This window comes from Mastomys coucha, unplaced genomic scaffold (assembly GCF_008632895.1).
Source record: "Mastomys coucha isolate ucsf_1 unplaced genomic scaffold, UCSF_Mcou_1 pScaffold3, whole genome shotgun sequence".
NCBI classification, from domain to species: domain Eukaryota; kingdom Metazoa; phylum Chordata; class Mammalia; order Rodentia; family Muridae; genus Mastomys; species Mastomys coucha.
In genome coordinates this window covers 42648885-42668099 of record NW_022196909.1, presented here as the reverse complement: position 1 = coordinate 42668099, position 19215 = coordinate 42648885, and the positions used below count along the sequence as shown (strand labels likewise).

Here is a 19215-nt window from a genome sequence, read left to right as displayed (position 1 = left end):
CCCCCCCCCCCCCCGGTTTATAGCTTTGGATCATTCCTCTGGCCTCCGACTCATTTGCAAAGACTAGCGTCCAGCCCCGCCCCATTGGCGATGCTGTCCTGGGTCCCTAAGATTTGCTCTTGTATTTTCCTTTGTAATTTTGTATGTATTGGCATTTTGTTTGCATGTATGTCTATACATTACATGTGTGCTTAGTGTCCAGGGAGGTCTGAAGAAGGCATCAGATTCCCTGGAAATGGAGTTAGAGATGATTGTGGCTGTCATGTGGATGCTGGGAATTGAACCCGGTTCCTCTGGAAGAGCAATCAACGTCTTCAGATCCTGGTTTTTGTTTTTTTGTTTTGTTTTCTTTTTTCTTTCTAGATGCATAGTCCTGAAACTGCCAGTGAATCCTCTGCCTCTGCTTCCCCAGTACTGGCACTGTATGCATCACTGGGCTTGGCAAGGGTCATTCTTTCCCATGTGGCTGTCCCTTGTCCCAGCAGCATCACTTGAGTTGTCCTGTGAATGTCTGGAGCTCTTAAGTTCATTCTGGGGCATTGGCTTCTTTTGTAGTGTGTGTTGCTCTTACTTTTCTTTTCTTTTTCTTTTTAAATTCCTACTATTTTTTAGATTTAGTTTATTTTTAATGTGTGTGTGTGTCCGTGTGAGGGATGTGTGTGCATGGTAGTAGTAGTCCTTGCAGTGCTGGAGCCTCCAGGAGCTGGAGTTCTAGCCATTGAGCGCCACCTGGCGTGGGTGCTGGGAACTGCGCTTGGGTCTCTGGAAGGGAAAGGCGGTTGGTTATAGAGCCTTACCTGCTGAGCTGCCTCTCTAGTCCCCCCCCTCCCCCGATTATAAATTTCTAAGGACCAAGACCCATATACTGATGACTGTAGCCACGAGAAATGCCTTGGGAGAGGGACGGGTGAATCCTGGGGTGCAGGGTGCCAACCTGGGAGACAGCTCTGGCTCCAGGGTCCCCCTAAACATCCCACTTCTTGTTTGAGGATATCCCAGTCCTTCTCTCAGGCTTTGGACCCTAATCTGACACACCCAGCCCCTAACTCCCGGGATTCAGGTGTCTAGGCCTATGGGGACCCTCAGTGACCCAATGGCCAGGGTCCCTGGCAGCCAGTCCATGCAGCAGACTGAGTGCATGGCTTTTGGTTGCTCCCTCCCATTCCCCGAAGGCGTGAATTTCAGCATGGACCAGTGCAGCCCCAACGCCACGGACCCTTACAAGCCCAAGTGTCCTGAGAGCGACTGGACAGGGCAGGAACCGGCCTTCCCCGAGTGGCTGACGGTCACCCTGCTCTGCCTCTACCTGCTCTTCGCCAACATCCTGCTGCTTAACTTACTCATTGCCATGTTCAAGTGAGTGTGGGCTCTTGTGCAGGGCAGGGCTCTCCTGGGCTGGCAGGTGACAACCATGTAACAACCTGCTGGTGTGTGTGTGTGTGTGTGTGTGTGTCCAGCATGTCATCCTGTCTGTGTCGCTGTTCCTAGGGGTCCAGAAGCTCTTGTCTGTTCTATTAATAATTTTTAATAAATTATAAATTATTAATCCCGGTGTGGGGTTACTACCCACCTCAGTGGTTTATGTTCCCGAATGAAAGACACAGACACAGCTTTTATTTATTTATTTTTTTAAAGATTTCTTTATAATGTGTAAGTACACTGTAGCTGTTTCCAGACACACCAAAAGAGGGCATCAGATCTCATTACTGGTAGTTCTGAGCCACTTTGTGGTTGCTGGGATTCGAACTCAGGACCTTCGGAAAAGCAGTGAGTGCTCTTAACCGCTGAGTGGTCTCTCCAGCCCCTCAGCCTTTATATTTTAATGTGCCTCAGGCAGCATGATAGCTGAGCCACTGCCTACCCTCCAGGCTGTTAGAACCCACCTCCCGCGGATAATTCCGAGTGACTGCTTACTAAGTTCTACATTCCATCTCAGCTGCTCTTGACCCAACTGAGCAGCCCTGTTCTCTTGCCCTCCCCCCGCCTTTTTTTTTTTTTTTTTTTTTTTTTTTGGTGGTTTTTCGAGACAGGGTTTCTCTGTGTAGCCCTGGCTGTCCTGGAACTCACTCTGTAGACCAGGCTGGCCTCGAACTCAGAAATCCACCTGCTTCTGCCTCCCAAGTGCTGGGATTAAAGGCATGCGCCACCACCGCCCGGCTCTCTTGGCCCCTTTACATGGCATCTCTGCTTCTCTCTCCTGCACACTCCTCAGGCATGGCATCTCTCCTTCCTCTCTTCCTTCTCCAGGTCCCAAGCCCGGAACCCTAAATCCCGCCTCTGTCTCTCCTCCCCAGCTATTGGCTCCTGGCAACTTTATTTACCAATCAGAATCAACTGGGGGCAGGGCCCCAGAAGCTATGCGCAGATGCTCTCCTGCAGTTTAGGGGAACCAATTAGCATTAGAGTTTAAGTATCTATACTTGTCCACTGACTCTGGGCCCTACGACCTTCTCCTACTCTGCTAGGGACCAGCTCAGCCATGGAAGGTCCAACCTGCCCACAGTAAACCCCTTGAGCCCTTGGTCCTCCTGTCTCAGCAGACAGGTCTGGTGGTTGGGACCTTTGGAAGACCCTCCAATGTCCCTGTGCACCGTGCATTCTTTTTTTTTCCTTTTTCCTTTTTCCTTTTTCCTTTCCTTTCCTTTCTTTTCCTTTCCTTTCCTTCCCTTCCTTCCTTCCTTTCTTTTTTGCTTTTTTGCTTTTTTGTTTCTTTGAGACAGGGTTTCTCTGTGTAGCCCTGGCTGTCCTGGAACTCACTCTGTAGACCAGGCTGGCCTGGAACTCAGAAATCCACCTGCCTCTGCCTCCCAAGTACTGGGATTAAAGGCATGCGCCACCACTGCCATGCCCGGCCGTGCATTCTTTTCTTACCAGCTGAAGTCTGGGGACTGTCCCTTCTGTTTTAGAGTACTCTAAACCTTATTAAGAGCCATCTGTGATAGCTATATCTGAGGTCAGGGTAAGGAGTATAGGTAGGGAGAGGGGAGGACTCTGTCTCTTAGGTGGCAAAAGCCATCTGACAAAGTGGTAGGTCCCTTCCCCTGCTCCTGGGTCTCCGTGTCAGACTTGGGTACCTGAAGTACCCGTGACATCATCTTCTGCTTGTCCAAACCTCTAGATACACACATTGGCTCTGTCTAGCCCCTCCCCAAGGCCGTCTTCGCTTATTCCTGAATAGAAATCTAAAATCCCTTTGACTTCCTGCTCCTCACCCGCTTCCAAAAAGCTGGCTGCCTCTCGGTCTTTGGGCGTGCTTCCTGCTCACCTGCCTCTGCTCTTCCAGGCTGGACTGCTATGTCCACCCAAACATTCTGATACATACGCCTCTGCCTCCCACCAGCTACACCTTCCAGGAGGTGCAGGAACACACGGACCAGATCTGGAAGTTCCAGCGCCACGACCTGATTGAGGAGTACCACGGGCGGCCCCCGGCCCCTCCCCCACTCATCCTCCTCAGCCACCTGCAGCTCCTGATCAAGAGGATTGTCCTGAAGATCCCCGCCAAGAGGCACAAGCAGCTCAGTGAGTCCCCTTGTCCCCAAACTGCAGTCCCACAGACGCTAATTGGTCCCCACTCACCCACCCACCCAGAACTGTTTGCAGGAGAACGCCTGCGCATAGCTTCTGGGAATTTACCCACAGTTAATTCCGATTGGTAAATAACGATGCCAGCAGCCAATAGCTGGGGAGGAGAGACGGAGGCGGGGTTTAGGGTTTTCAGAGCCCTGGACAGTGCTAAGCTCTTGTGCTGATGGGCTTTTCCCTGCACCTGGAGATGGGGTGATAGACCCTTTCCATGGGGCTCTGGTGAGTTACGGGGTCCCTGTTAACCCTATCCTGTCTACAGAGAACAAGCTGGAGAAGAACGAGGAGACAGCCCTCCTGTCCTGGGAGCTCTACCTGAAGGAGAATTACCTGCAGAACCAGCAGTACCAGCATAATCAGCGGCCAGAGCAGAAGATCCAGGACATCAGTGAGAAGTACAGAGGCTGAGACACGCTCCCCCCGGGGGGGGGGGTGCACCCTTAAAGCCATGCCCCACAGTTCTAAAGCCATCCTAAGTGTGGTCCCATGGGGGAGGACTCATGCTCAACTTATGGGGGAGAAAACTGGATATCCTTGTGCTCAGACAAGCAAAAGCAGGGCATCTGATTGTGATAATGGTGATGGTGATGGAGATGATGGTGGTGGTGATGGTGATGGTGACGATTATGGTATTGATGATGGTAGGGGTGGTAATGAAAATGGTGTCGATGTGCCATGGTGACAACGGTCTTAGTGCTGGAGGTCATGGTGACTATAGTGCTGGTGATGGCGATAATGTTCGAGATGGTGGTGTTGAGATTGGTGATTCTATTCCAGATAGTACTGGTAGTTACAGTGACAATGATGGTAAAATCGAGAAACCTCCGTGAACCGGCTGACAACCACAGCCCCTTCTACCTAGTATGGTGGGAGAGTTAGGCAAAGATGCGCCATTTGCTTGAGTTTGGGGGCAATGACATCCTTGGGTGTTATCCTTGGAACACCCTCTGCTGAGACCAGTCTTCAACTCACTGTCGTTGCATCAAAGAGTCCGTCCTGCTTCCAAACTCTCTGTCCTTACCTTTAAGTAATTCTGCAGGCTGGCTGGCAGGTTGCCTGGTGTGTTGGTTGACCGTTTTGTGAGTCAGATTCATTTGTAGTTTATTGGTGGAGTTGGAGGTGAGCTCATTGGTTGGCAAATGTATCAACTGGTTGCTTGGGAGTGGTATTGGTTACTTTCTGGTAGCTGCGATAAAACACCACGACCCAGGCAACTGATAGAAGAAAGGGTTTATTTGGACTTACGGGTCCAGAAGGTTAGAGTCCATAGCAGCGGGAACCACATAGCAGCAGGTAGCGGGTGTTTCAGCAGGAGCGCAAAGCGGAGAGCTCACATCTTGAATGTCTAGCGCAAAGCAGAGAGGGCAAATCTCAGAATCCACCTGTGACATACTTCCTCTAGCAAGAATGGACCACTGAACCCTTCCCAAACATGGCCATCTACTGGGGACCAAACGTTCAAATGCCCAAGACTTGGAAAGGACATTTTTATTTGAACCATCACAGTGAAGTAGGGTAGCGTCCAGCTGTCCCTCCATGAACTTCCTGAAAGCAGGGACAGAATCCTACAGGGTCCCCACACTCCTTGGCCCCCATAGAAAGCCCAGAGCCTGGCAGAAAGCTCGTGAATGCTGTGTGGTTCTTGAGCTCTGGATCCTAGCCTGGGCTGGCCGACAGCAAGCTGGGCCGCCATGTTCTTTGCTGTCTCTACATTCTCATTATCTTTAAGGGGCAGGTGCCAGGGTCCATGTGGTCTCTCAGCACCTGCTGTTACCCGCTCTTCAAGGATGATTGTATGGTGTCATTGGATTTTGAACAATAGTTGTGCCCAATGCCCAGATACTGGGCTGTGTGGTGTCCACAGAGCTTCTGAGATGGGGATTATGTTTGAACACGCCGTCAGCAGGATGGCCTTGAAGTTCGGCCAGCAGAGTCAGCATGAAGGTCCTGACAGGCATGGTGTCAAGGGATTGCTGTTGACCGAGGACAGGACCTGCCTCTTAGGAGGTGTTGGTCGCTTTATCCTTACCTGCCGCGGACTGGGTTGCTTCGGGGACCCCTTGTTCCGCGGGGTGATAAAAGTTCTGGCCTGGTGGGCAAAGAATTCGGCGAGTGACAAACAAACACGACACAAGGGAGTGTGGTAACTGAATGCAATTTGTACAAAGTAGAAGTCAGTCTTAGATAGTATACAGAAAGCAGGGCAAATGACAGAAGTCACGTAGGCAGGAGACGGCTACACCAAGGTCAGTGAGAACAAGCAGCCAGGTGCAAGGCGGAGGAGCAGTGGTGTCCTTCTTCTTGGGCTATTTTGGTAGCCCCAAGACAAATTCTCTGGGTCTGTCTGAGGCAAGCACCTGAAGGTCTTATACTAGCATTCCTTGGCTGTAACATAGATAACTAGTGACAGAAGCCCTACAACTTCTCTCTGGCCTGGTCACCTTCTCTCTGGGGGCACCGAGAGGGATCTGAGGCCCAGGGAGGCACCCTGCTGAGCTAAGTGGATTTCAGCTCCTCACCCCCAGAGCATGGCTGGAAGTTTCCGGGTTTCTGCCAGTCTCAAAGGTTCCCATGTGTCACTGTGACGGAACCGCGGGGTTCCAAATGTGCTGTAAACATCGCCCTCGCATGTTCGTTCGTGAAGTTGTCTTGGGGGGGGGTGCGGGGCAAGGCAAAGGGACCAGAGTGTCTTTTGTGAAACAACACAGTGCATGGGAATGTAGATGCCAGTACACGCAGCGTGGTCCTTAGCTTCCCTTCCCTGGGTGGCTGTTTAAATTGGGTCACATCCCAGGAATGCTGAACGGATATCACCATGTGGCTCACTTTATTACAAAAGGATATAGCTAGCAGTTGGCACTGCAAGTGGGAGGAAGTGAATGAATCCCTGGGCAAAACTTGGGAGGCAGGTGAGCATGCGTACACGCAGGCATACAGGCAGGCATTGACCTGCCGTTGGTTTAACTTTAAACATAGCTGGCCGTGGATGGCCATGGGACTTCTGGTTCAGACAAAACATTCCCCAGCAGCCCATGTCTTACCCATTCCAGCCCAGCTGTCCCCCCAAAGCCTTGTCATCTGAGGTAGCTTTCAGAGCTCGTGGCCCAACACCACGAGGCAAACCCAGACAAGTGGGTGGCTGTGAATGCCATTCCTCCCTCTCCCCCTAGCTGACACCTCCGAAGTCGCATTGAGCTAAGCCACATGAGCCTGGGTTTTCCCAGGGCTGGGACAGTTTTATTTCATGATACAGATGTGTGTTGTAGATACTTTCAAATGATAAGAGACAGTATTGAAGTGAGATGCCACACCCAGGCTGCTGGGTTCGGTGGGGTTGTCTGGAATTGGGGGGGGGGGAGTCTCATTTGTCCATTTGTCCTCTTTCAGAGTGGACACCATGGTGGAACTGCTGGACATGGACCAGGTGAAGAGGTCAGGCTCCACAGAGCAGAGACTGGCGTCCCTGGAGGAGCAGGTAGGTAGGTAGGAAGTCGGGGCATTGTGGGGAAGTTTGTGTTGTGGTGTGGCAATGCTGAGATCCAGCACTTTGGGAGAAGATGTAGGAATGGATATTTGTAAGAGGAAGGGGTGAAGAGCAGGGGAGGGAGGAAGAGAGAGGAGAGAAGTGGAAGAGAGGCATACAAACACATACACACAGAGAGATCATTATTTATTAGAAGACTTTCTTTATTCCCTAAAAATTTCTACCCAAGCCTTCTAAAGGTTTATTTTTACTTATTTTTTATATGTATGAGTACACTGTAGCTGTACGGATGGCCATGAGCCATCATGTGTGTGGCTGCTGTTGATCTCAGGACCTCTGCTGCCCCGCTCTCTCCGGCCCCGCTCACTCTGGGGTAATTTACTGTAGCTGTCTTCAGACGCACCAGAAGGGGGCGTCCGATCTCATTCCGGGTGGTTGTGAGCCACCATGTGGTTGCTGGGATCCGAACTCAAGACCTTTGGAAGAGCAGTCAGTGCTCTTACCTGCTAAGTCATCTCACCAGCCCCTACCCAAGCCTTCTAACATTGAGTTTCCCCACATTTGAATTGTGAGGCACCCATATTCGGTCCACGTCTCTGGTGGTCCCAGAATATACTCGGCTCCTCTCTCCACTTGAGACCCACCCCGAGACACTGATGTCTTGGGACTATATCTAAACTTTGACTGGGGCCACAGGACCAACCCCCAAGTTCTCCTCCATGGCTGCATGGTCCATCAGGATGCCTGGGTCACTTGAGGATGGAGGCCAGACCTCTAGGCCATAAGCCGCAGGCAATGTGGTTCACCGGAGGCCAACCTAGTCTTTCCTGGGACATGCCATCCAGGTGACTCAGATGACCAGAGCTTTGCACTGGATTGTGACAACCCTAAAGGACAGCGGCTTTGGCTCAGGGGCAGGTGCGCTGACCCTGGGTGAGTACTTGGTCCCTCGGGAGCTGTCGCCAATAGTCTGTGTGGTTTTGAGTCTGGGCGATGGACTTAGAGGAGAGGTAGCTGTAAGGAGAAGGAAGACTTTAGGTGGAGCTGCTCCCGGGCCCCAGGAGGGGGACAGTCCTCCCCTCCTCCTATGAGCTGAACAGGTCTCTCCTGGCTGGAGCAGGTTCCTGGGCTCCTGGGGGCAGCATGCCATGCCTCCCTGATGTCCTTTATATATCTCGCTGCAAAGTTGGGAGCCGGGAACAGTCCTGGCTCTCACGTCAATCAAGGCATAGAAACTACAGCCCATTTCCCTACATGTTCAGCCAGTGAGGAAATGAATGGTCACCGTCTCCCTTAGGTGGAGCTAACCCCTAGGGAACAAACTTGCCCCCGATTAATCGGACAAGCTCTGTAGCAGCCAGTGATATGATATCTTGAGATATGCCATCTTGGGATGTTAGTGGCAGGTATCTAGTAGAGGGTGGTGACCTTTGTCCCTGGGTTGACAAGTGGGGTGTTGGGACTATCATTCCAACGTGTGACTGTTTCTAGCACCCCCAAGGGCCTTTGATGAGCCAGATGCTGAGCTGGGCAGCAGGAAGAAGGTAGAGGAGCCTGGAGATGGTTACCACGTGAGCGCCCGGCACCTCCTTTACCCCAGTGCCCGCATCATGCGCTTCCCTGTGCCTAATGAGAAGGTGCCTTGGGAGGTGAGCACATCTCCCTTATGTATGCCATGTCAGGAGGTTTTAGACTCTGGGGAGAAGAGGTACCTCCCCAGCCCCCCATGTTCCTGGTAGCCTCCACCCACTCGATCCTCTCGGGTCACCTGAGCATTTGACAGCTGAGGAAACTAAGCAAGGCATGCAGGCGAATCACACGGGTTCCACGGCCAAACCGTGGAAGGGGCTCCCGTGAGGCACTGAGGCCTTACAGAGCCATGGCCCAGAGATACCCTGGAGTTTCTCACAAGCTCCAGCTGTCTTGGATCTGCCACCCCTTCCTTGTTCTTGATACTTCAGTACCCAGTGAGCAACTACCACTCCCTTTCGAGTGCCAGGCCCAAAAGAGAGACAGGGACATTGGCACCGGTGAGCTCGCCTGCTTGCGGGCTCACCATTCCCTCGTAGCCCCCAACCCATCCCGGAAAAGGCTCACACCCTCCGTAGTAATGCTTGGGCTGGTCCCATGAGAATGTTCATCGGGAGTCTCCTCCTCAACTCTACCGGGGCTGGGAGATACCCACACACACTGGGGGTGGGGGGTGGGGGTGGATATTTGGTCCCTGTTGGGTAAGTGGCCTCGGCTGAAGATGCTCCTAGGCCCATTTGTAGCACTCAGGCCTAGCTCACCTGGGAGTGAGATGGGAACTCTGAGGAAGATGGCTCGCTCTCTCCTCACAGGCGGAGTTTCTGATCTATGACCCTCCATTTTACACAGCTGAGAAGAAGGACGTGACCCTCACAGACCCTGTGGGAGAGTGAGTGGCCCCTCCCTCCACAGGGAGCCCAGAATTCACATGGGGTAGGCCCCGGGCGGGTTCTGCTTCATGTGGCCCAGGGATCCCGGGGCAGCTCTTCCTGTCCCGGATGCAGCTCGTTCTGACGATGGACATGAGCTGTAGCCAGAGGCCCCTCTCAAAGGAAAGGCCTGGGTGACTGAAGCTGAGCCACCGATGGAGGCCGAGCCCCTGTCTGTCTGTGACTCTGCTCTGCCATAACCTCTCTCTCTCTGACAGGAACATGTCCTTTTGCTTGCTTCCAGCACGGCAGAACCTCTGTCTAAGATCAATTACAATGTCGTGGATGGACTGACAGACCGTCGCAGCTTCCATGGAGCTTATGTGGTCCAGTATGGGTTCCCTTTGTAAGTATGCTGAGCCTTGGCTGACATCAGTAAGCTGGCCTTTGGGGGGGATTTCTCTCAGAGAAAGCTGACATTTCATCCTGGCAAAGATGAACGAGAAAAGGAAACTCGGTGTGTGCCATTTCCTCAGTCTGCTCTGAGCCTTTCCCTGGAATGGTCCTGGGTCCACCCCAGCAGTGGCCCAAGTGCGTGGGTCTGTTGGAACCCGGGGGCTTCAACTTATAGTCGGAAACTCAGGGACCATACATAGTCAGGTCTGCGGAGAGCGCACTCTGCCGCTAGAGCGTGTCGTAAAAAAATATTTTAAAAATCCTGCCACGGGGTTCCTTCTCGCCGTTGACCATTTATGTTCCTGGATGAGAGACACACACAGATAAGGCATATTTATATTTTTAAATATTTATATTTTTAAAATATGCCTTATGCAGTCAAAGGGCTGGGCACCTGCCTAGCCTCCATGGTGTTAAGAATCAATCTCTTAGCCGAGTGGTGATGGCGCGCGCCTTTAATCCCAGCACTTGAGGCAGAGGCAGGCAGATTTCTGAGTTTGAGGCCACCCTGGTCTACAGAGTGAGTTCTAGGACAGCCAGTGCTATACAGAGAAACCCTGTTTCGAAAAAGCCCCCCCCCCAAAAAAAAGCAAAAGAAAGGAAAAATAAAAAGAATCTACCTCTTATCCATAGCCCCATTATTACTTTCTATGTTCTATCTTGGCTGATCTTAACCCAATTGGGAAGCCGTCTGGGCTACATTCTCTTGGCCCAGAGCCATGACGACTCTCTTTTTCTCTATCCTATGGCTACTCTGTGTCTCCCTCCCTTCCTCCTCCTCATGGTTACCAAGCCCAGGGAAACCTAACACCCACGCCTACATTTCTTCTCCCCAGCTATTTTCTGCTGGCATCTTTAACTACCAATCAGAATTAACTGGGGGCGGACTCTCTTGTCTTTGGGGCCAACAATTTTGAGGGATGTAAATTAGCATTAGAATACAAGCGGAATTAGGTCAACCCACTCAAAGAGCAAGTGGCTGATGGGTCCATATTAGGGATGGTAACTTTGCCGAGCAACTATGATGGACCAACACCATAAATACCCATAAAGACCACCGTGCTTCCAGACGGGGAGCAGTGAAGCAGAGGATGCCAAGGGCCTGCCTGGAGGCAGGCATTTTGGAGAATACTTTGGAACAGTGCCTGGGCTACTGTCCCTGGAGCCAGAGGTTGTATACGGTGACATCAGCGAAGGGGTGACCTGAAATAGACCAGGACTCTAACTTGCATGTCTGCATAATGGGGCCATGATGGATGGGGTGAAGGTAGCTTAGGAAGCAAATGTCTGTTGTGCAATGAGTGGCAGGGAGGAGGAGCAATGTTCAGGTGACCCGCACATACCTGCTGTCATGACAGCTGTGTGGAAACATGAGTAGGAAGGACCGGAGAGGACTTGGGTCTCTCTGGACCACTCTCCATTAGAGGCGGGGTTTCTCCCTGAGAGTGGAGCTCAGCGATTGGCTAGGCTGGCTGTCAGTCATCCTCTTGTCTCTGCCATCCTGGGATTACAGGTATGTGCTTCTATGCTCAGTCTTTGTTCAACCCCAATAAAGTTTTTGGTTTTGTTTTGTTTTTCAAGACAGGGTTTCTCTGTATAGCCTTGGCTGTCCTGGAACTCAGTCTGTAGACCAGGCTAGCCTAAACTCAGAAATCCGCCTGCCTCTGCCTCCCAAATGCTGGGATTAAAGGCGTGCACCACCACTGCCTGGCTTTTTTTTTTAAGGTTTTATTTCTTTATTCTCTATATCTGATGAGTACACTGTAGCTATCTTCAGACACACCAGAAGAGAGTATTGGATCCCGTTTCAGATGGTTGTAAGATACCATGTGGTTGCTGGGAATTGAACTCATGACCACTGGGAGAGCTCTTAACCACTGAGCCATCTTTCCAGCCTAATTTTTTTTAACATAATGACACACTTACATAGTTAGGACTTGCGCACTTTTTTTAAAAATGTATTTCCCAGATATAGCTTCCATCTGTGAAATGATTGTCTGTTTTATGTTGCTCATAATAGAATACCAAAGACTAAGTAGGTTATGAAAGAAAAAAAAAACAGAATGTCGATTCTTGGCTTGTGGTTCTGGCTCAAGGTCGGGCACTCACATCTAGCAATGCCTTCTTGCTGATGGAGGCTGGGGAGATGCAGGATATCACATGGCTAGGAAAGTGTGGGAGGGAGGGCAGTCACCTCCTGAAGACCCCACCGGACCACAATGCTCCACAGATCTCATGGTGGGGTGGATGCGAAGGGAGCTTTGGTGGAGACAAGCATGGATCATTAGGAAACATTGTCCTCTTTTCTTCTAAGCTGTAGTGTTTGAAGTAAGTGTTTCTAGTGGGGCCACAACACAGCTGGAGGTAGCGGGGGATGTGCAGGGCAGAGGAGATGCTGGGCGGGTTAGCTTTCTATCATTGTGAAATACCCAGGACAACCAGCCGAGAGACAGAATTATCACTGCGGCCTTAGTGTGAAAGCTTTTAGTTCAGACTCAAGGTGGCCCTGGTGCCTCTGTGGGGAGGAAACCCAATCACGGCTGGCTGGCTGTGTGCAGTGCAGAAAGCTGTTCATCTCCCGACTGGGAAGCAGAAGAAGAGAAAACTGGGGTTACTCAAAAGGCATCCCAATGACCTAAGTCTCCCGGCTGGGAAGCAAAGGGGGAAGAGAAAACTGGGGTTCCCGATGACCTAAGTCTTCCATCAGGCCTCGCCTCCAAAGGGCTCCACCTCCTGCTTGCTCCATGCCAGGACCAACTCATCAGGTTTATGGGGACACTAGGACAGCAGTGGGGGATGGGAAGGGGGGAGGGTCACAGAGGATCCTAGGAATACTGAAGGAAGCAGAGCCTGCCCATGGGGTAGGTCTTGCCAACTGGCAGATGTGGGGGGGGGGGGCGGGCGCAGGAGAGTCATATATGGAGGAGACTGCTTGTCCCTGTGATGGCCCCCGGGTGCGTCTCTCTCTATTTTGGGTGGAAGCCATGAGAACCACCAATTCTTAGTCCGGATTTAGAATGGGGTCTGGTGGTGAGAGAGGGGGTTCCTGGCCCAACTGAGAGGCACTCATGTTGCCTGTGGTTAACCCTCCGTGCTCCGGGAGCACAGTGAATCCTTGTAGCCACAGCCTGGTTCCTTCAGCCTGGCTTCAAGCGCAGTCACCTCGTCATTTGTAACCCCAACCACCAGACATGGGCCCCTGGGTGTCTGACCCTACCCGTGAAGGAAGGCTGGCTAAGATGGTTGCATACTGACTAGAAGCCCTGGTTTTGCACAGGTTATTAGGAGCTAGCCTATGGTCTCTGCTATGCCCATTGTGTCTTGGCTCCGACCATCCGATGTCCCTGCTCTTAACCTCCCCCCATCAGACGCAGTGGCTAAGCGAACCCTTTTTTACCTAGGAACCCCATGGGCCGCACGGGGTTGCGTGGTCGTGGGAGCCTCAGCTGGTTTGGTCCCAACCACACTCTGCAGCCGGTTGTTACACGGTAAGCACCATGTCTGCCATCTGCACCTTGGCACCAAAGATGATCCCCGCACCCTGCATGAGTTCTGGGGGCCTAGGGGATGGTCTTTGTACTTGGTACCTTGTGACTCTTGTGGAAAAACACGTACGCTGCACCCCACCCTCTCTGAGAAAGCCCATAATACCCCCTTCCCCCTGGAGTCTGCCTAAGTTTTTGGGGGGTAGCCCCTTAGCCCTACTAAGGGCTGATAAAAACTGTGTTTAGTGCCTCTACTAATGAGAAGTTATAGAAATTAAAAAAAAAAGAACCAAAAAAAGCAAATCCTATCCACAATTCCACTGGAATGCTAAAGTTTGGAAGTTTACCTACCAGGGGAAATGCATATCCACATTTTCACACAGCCTTGGCCGTGCACCCCTCAAACTTTGTGATGTTTCCAACCCTGGGTCCTGCCTACCTTCTCGGCAAATGCTGACTGGCTGCACTTGAGGGAATCCTGTGTGTGTGTGTGTGGGGGGGGGTGTCCTAGCCCAGGCTGTATGTAGCCCAACAAGGCACTGGGCTTTCCTGGCAGTGCCAGTGAGCTGTGGGTCAGACTGGAGATGGGCTGTATCCCTGTGCCTTCTGTCTGGGGACTGGGTGTTTAGGAAAGAAGATGGGGGTGGGATGTGTGGGAGGGTGGGGGGGCAGTGGGGCACATGGGCGGGGTTGAAGGTGGAGGTTGAGGGTGTGGCGGAGGTGCTTCCAGACCCAGCCAGTCCCTGCCAGGTGCTCTGCCCAAGGGCATCTGTGGCCGTGCAGGCGTAAGTGGGTCCCCTGCGTAGGTGGAAGAGGAACCAGGGTGGAGCCATCTGCCGGAAGAGTGTCAGGAAGATGCTGGAAGTGCTAGTGATGAAGCTGCCTCACTCGGAGCACTGGGCCTTGCCTGGGGTAAGCCAGTTAGTTGTCTCCTCTGTCCGTCCCACTCACTGTCTGACTACAGTAGCCCACGGTCACCGGCGGAGACAGTGACAGGCCCGGCCTCCCATGGCCCTGGATGAGTTCATGTGGCTCAGTGCCTCTTTGGAGCACCCTCCATTGGCTTCCTCAAAAGCTCACACTCTGGCGTATCCTAGGCCAGGCTTGCTGGGATGTTGGAGCTCAGGGCAGGGATAACTCACAGGGGCTCAGACGTAGACTGCTCATCCCGATCCAGACTCTGAGTTGATCCCCCTGAAGGCAGAAGGATGCTGTTAAAGGGTTAAGGGTGGGGTGTTGCACATGCCTTGGGCTGGGGAACAGCCACTGGCTGTAGGGCTGAATCTGAGAGGGCACCACAGAGGCCGTTTGGATAATGACGGAATTGGGATGCTGAGACCCAGGCTGTTCATGCCCCTATGAATCCACATTGTTCATTTTCTCCCAGATCAGTTTATCCTGCCTGCCCCTCTCTTCATCCCTCCCCCTCCCAGGTCCAGCTTTGGGCAGGGGTCAGAGCTTGTCCTGCTAGGAGAGATCAAGTATAGCTTGATATGTCCCTCCTCTGTCCCTATTCCTGAGCCTGTGGTCTTCCCAAACTCAACGATGAGCTGTCATCCTTTGAAGACCCCTGTCTATGGCCATGGCTCAGTGGCTGCTTCGGTAGGGACACATGGCCCCTGTAGGGTGGCATGGGCAATGGTAGCAGCTGGGGTCTTCAGGCTAGAGAGGTTGTAGGGCCAGGGCAGCAGCATCCAGGTCTTCCGATGCTCAAAGCTTAGAGGCAGGAGCCCTTTGTGGGGCCAGGGATGGTGGGAGGAGGTGACAGGGCTCTTTTGCCATCATGGAGTCATCGTAGCTACCCCTGCTCAGCCCCATACCCTGCTCAGGCCGTGGACTGCTGACGCGGATGGTGATCTGGACTGTGTCACTCAGGCGGGACTGACAGACACTGCCGCCTTTAGCTGTCCACGGGACTGGCTGGCTGCCTACACTAGGCAGGTGGCCAGAGGCGATGGGCTCCTGGGTTGTCCAGGATCCAGCTTGCACGCCTTGCTGACTGGCCTCCACTTCCTCTCTGCTCAGGGTTCTCGGGAGCCAGGGGAGATGCTACCACGGAAGCTGAAACGGGTCCTCCGGCAGGAGTTCTGGGTGGCCTTTGAGACCTTGCTGATGCAAGGTACAGAGGTAGGGCCTGTTCCTTATTCAGGGGCCCCTGTGCTGAGGGCCTGCTCCCTAGGCAGGGAGCCTAGTATGAGCCCCTGTGAAGAATCCCTGTATGCTAAGTGATACTGTCCTGGATCCTTAGGCAGGGATCGGCTTCTTACTTCTTTATAGAACTGTCCACACTCCCAAGCCAGACTGGGCGGCTCTCTGTACACAGACACGGGTGTTCCCGGTGAGCAGTCAGTCTATGATGTGCTTTTTTACACAGCATCCGAAACACTGTATTTAAGTCCAGATTTACAAACTCACCTCTGCTTGTTGGGACTATCTGAAGATATAATGTAACGAATTTCAGCAGTTGGGGGGGGGGGCGGAGCGGGGCGGGGCAGTCCAGCTCTTCTGTATCTTAGAAGGAAACATGAGTTTAGTTAGAGTGATAGCTGGTGACTCCTCTGATTACCTGGAAGTCCCGCAATTTTAGATAGTATCCTCAGCCTCAGCAGTGCCTCAGTGGACACCGCTGCCTCCCCTCTGACAATTTACCAAATCGTTTCTGTCCTTACCGGAGTAAAATTCATATAACGTGAGTCTGGAGTGCCCTGTGGCTAAACACAGACACACCCAGAAACAGAGCTGGAATGTCAGTACCTCACCCTCTTTGAGAAAGTCCAGGCCATCTCCTCTTCCCCGGGGAGGCTAAATTTCCAGAGATTATTCCTTTAGCCCGACTGGGGGCTGACAGAGACTTTGTCTAGAATGAGCCATTTCCTTACATTTATACTCTTCTCACAGTCTGTGGCCACCGTCCATATCTAGTTCCAACATCTCTCTCTCTCTCTCTCTCTCTCTCTCTCTCTCTCTCTCTCTCTCTCTCTCACACACACACACACACACACACACACACACACACACACCCCTCCGCCCCAAGACATCTGTCTTTATCTCTGGCATTGTTCTGAACCCTCATTTTGAACGGGGTTGTAGAGCAGTGGCCGCTGCTGTCAGGGCTCTCCCTGAGAAGAGTCTTTGAAGATGAAGCCTCTGGATGCCCAGTGTAGGCAGGAGCGCCCTATGCTTGACTTGTGCCAGAGGCCAGGAGTGGCGTCAGGAAGCTGTGGGGCCCTGAGGCTGGTCAGGGAGAAAACATGTACGGGGCAGCCTGAAGCAGAGGAGCAGTTCAGGAGCTGAACAGGAGAGCCAGCCATGTTCAGACCCTGCCCCAAGAGGCCCTCCCTCCATGTGGATCTGAGCTCCTTTAATGGTGGGTTGGAGGAGTCGGGGCTCCATCGCTGGACCAGCTAGCTCACTCACTGCTGCCATGGCCTCTAGGTGTACAAAGGGTATGTGGATGACCCAAGGAACACGGACAATGCCTGGATCGAGACAGTGGCTATCAGCATCCATTTCCAGGACCAGAATGATACCGATCTGAAGAGGCTGGAAGAGGTATGAGTCCCAGCCTCCAGAGCAGGACGCACAGTGAAATGGTCCGGGCATGTTTCAGGGACCTCTCAGTGGGGGGGGGGGTCTGCCTGGGGTCTTGAGATTGAGCTGCCCATGGCTAGGGAGACTAACAGGCAGATTCTCATCCTGAAGAGACCAAAGGGTACCAGGGAGAGGCCAGAGAAGTTCAGTAAAGGCTGAAGAGTGGGCCTGGATCTGGGCTGTGTAGTGAGGGGGGTATATTAGCTAGTCATTTTTTCTGTGTGTTAGTTATAGTGCCATGACCAAATACTTGAGAAAAAGCAACTTAGGGGAGAGTCTATCTCGGCTCACAGTCGATCCTGACTGGACAGTCACTCCACACAAAGTAGCTAGTCACATTGCGTCTGCAGTCAGGAGGTAGGCACGAATGCTGGAGCTCGGCTCAGTGTCTCTTTACCTATCCCACAGCCTTGTTTTAGGGACCCATGGTGCCCGCATTCAGCTGTGGGTCTTCCTTTCTTACTTAATCCAGTCTAGATATATCCTCTCACAGGCTTTCCTGGAGATTTGTCTCCAAGGTGATTCCAAATCCTGATGAGTTGGTCAATATTAACCACCACAAAAGGACTTGAAGACCATGTCCAGAGAGAGGCTGGCATGGCCTTCTCCACTCCCGTGTGCCGTCTTTATGGGACATCTGTCCACGGGTGCTCAGAGCAGCTCTTCATACGGCTGATATAAAACTAGGGTGGGAAAGTCCCACTCTGTGAAATCCAGGTCGTCCTGGCAGGATAAAGGCCTCCGAGTAAGGTCACGCCCTCCATTCGCTCGGGTCTATAAGGTTATCTCAGGCATCCAGAACGGGCAACCCCGTGTCATACAGCGAGCTGGCTGTGGGTGGGACACAATACTGCAGGCTGCACTGGCTCCTGCAACCTGAGTATTCGGGGCACTGGGTAGACACAGGCTGTTTGTCCTTGCAGAACCTGCACACTCGTGATCCAAAGGAGTTGACTCGTGGCCTGGACTTGTCTACTGAATGGCAGGTGGTAGACCGGCGGATCCCTCTGTACACAAACCACAAGACCGTCCTCCAGAAGGTGGCCTCACTGTTTGGAGCTCACTTCTGACTGTGGGTTCTGGTGGAAGCTCTAGGGGCAGGGGTGATCCTCTACCAATGACTCCCAACACTTGGGCTGCTTTGTCTTGGGCTAAGTGGCAGGTTGGGTGGCAGGTACCGGGTTGGGGTGCTGGGCTGGGCAACCACAGGGATCTTGATAAGTCCCCAGTGGTGCTGTCCTGAAACCCACTTCTGCCACAACAAGAGGGTCACAGCACGAGGACAGAAGTGTATTGAGTGGCTCCCGCTATCTATGTCCTCGGGTGCCATGCCTTGACTAGGGTTTATGGGGCCCTGAGCTTCAAGATGCTGCCACTGCCCATAAACCCGACTGGAAGTGCTACCTCCGAGACAGGCACTTTCTCCTGGAGGGACCTTTGTCCTCCTTGTGAGAGCCTTCTGTCCTAGGCATAAGGTAGATAGAGGCTGTGCCGCCTTCAGGAAGAGACACTGTCCTTGTAACTTCTGGTCAGTGCTGAGTCACAGGCACTGAGGAAGGCAGTGAGGGCTTGGAGCTGGGATCACTGTCACCCTTAGACTTTAGAAGTGCTCTCCTGAAGACACTCAGGCAGGGGCACACCCTCCCTCAGCTCCCGCTGACCTGCTCATCACAGAAAGTACTGGAAGAAGACAATGGGGCACCCTGTCATGGCTTTTAGGGAAATGTACGATCGAGAATGATAGGCTTTCTCTGACAGGGTAGTTGACTCAGGGATTGGTACTGGCTAGGAGATCAACTCTGTAGGCGTGGAGCAGGTAGGGGGATTGGGGATGGGCAATGCCGGGGGTTTAATGGGGATGGGACAATAAAGAACGTGTATGATCAATCTATCTAAAAATGAATCTTGGAAAAGTTCAGGACTTGCCGGGCGATTGTGGTGCACACCTTTAATCCCAGCACTTGGGAGGCAGAGGCAGGTGAATTTCAGAGTTCAAAGCCAGCCTGGTCTACAGAGTGAGCTCCAGGACAGCCAGGACTACACAGAGAGACTCTTGTTTCGAAAAACCAAAAAAAAAAAGAAAAAGAAAAAAAAGAAAAAAGAAAAAAAAGAGAAAAGTTCAGGACTCAACTGGGGTCACTGGGAACAAAGTTCTGCGGTATCTGGGGTCTGTTCTGAGCTGCTGGAGGTCAGCTGGTTTCCCAGACAGTAGGTG

General features: G+C 52.4%; 1 protein-coding gene and 2 non-coding genes across 11 annotated transcripts in view; all 3 read left to right on the top strand.

Annotated features, from left to right (window-relative positions):
• The window catches only part of Trpm2 (transient receptor potential cation channel subfamily M member 2), a 56246-nt gene extending 37355 nt beyond the window's left edge, over positions 1-18891 (top strand). The window contains exons 22-34 of one of the 9 annotated variants that reach the window (XM_031347894.1): positions 1173-1356; positions 3341-3522; positions 3848-3980; positions 6973-7060; positions 7915-7987; positions 8561-8718; positions 9412-9488; positions 9773-9874; positions 13326-13412; positions 14216-14321; positions 15435-15536; positions 16845-16961; positions 17924-18891. In XM_031347894.1, the coding sequence (XP_031203754.1) occupies positions 1173-1356; positions 3341-3522; positions 3848-3980; positions 6973-7060; positions 7915-7987; positions 8561-8718; positions 9412-9488; positions 9773-9874; positions 13326-13412; positions 14216-14321; positions 15435-15536; positions 16845-16961; positions 17924-18070 (1556 nt within the window). In that variant the 3' untranslated portion in view covers positions 18071-18891. Of the gene's footprint in view, positions 1-1172; positions 1357-3340; positions 3523-3847; positions 3981-6972; positions 7065-7914; positions 8003-8560; positions 8719-9411; positions 9489-9772; positions 9875-13325; positions 13413-14215; positions 14322-15434; positions 15537-16844; positions 16962-17923 lie in introns of those variants that run through there. The other 8 variants (XM_031347892.1, XM_031347893.1, XM_031347896.1 and 5 more) reach the window with 8 other exon arrangements.
• LOC116075562 lies at positions 14275-14328 on the top strand. Its single transcript, XR_004112604.1, has one exon. It is a non-coding gene; the product is annotated as a Z6 small nucleolar RNA (small nucleolar RNA).
• Positions 15403-15478, top strand: LOC116075563. Its single transcript, XR_004112605.1, has one exon. It is a non-coding gene; the product is annotated as a Z6 small nucleolar RNA (small nucleolar RNA).
• Positions 18892-19215: the final 324 nt, after the last annotated feature.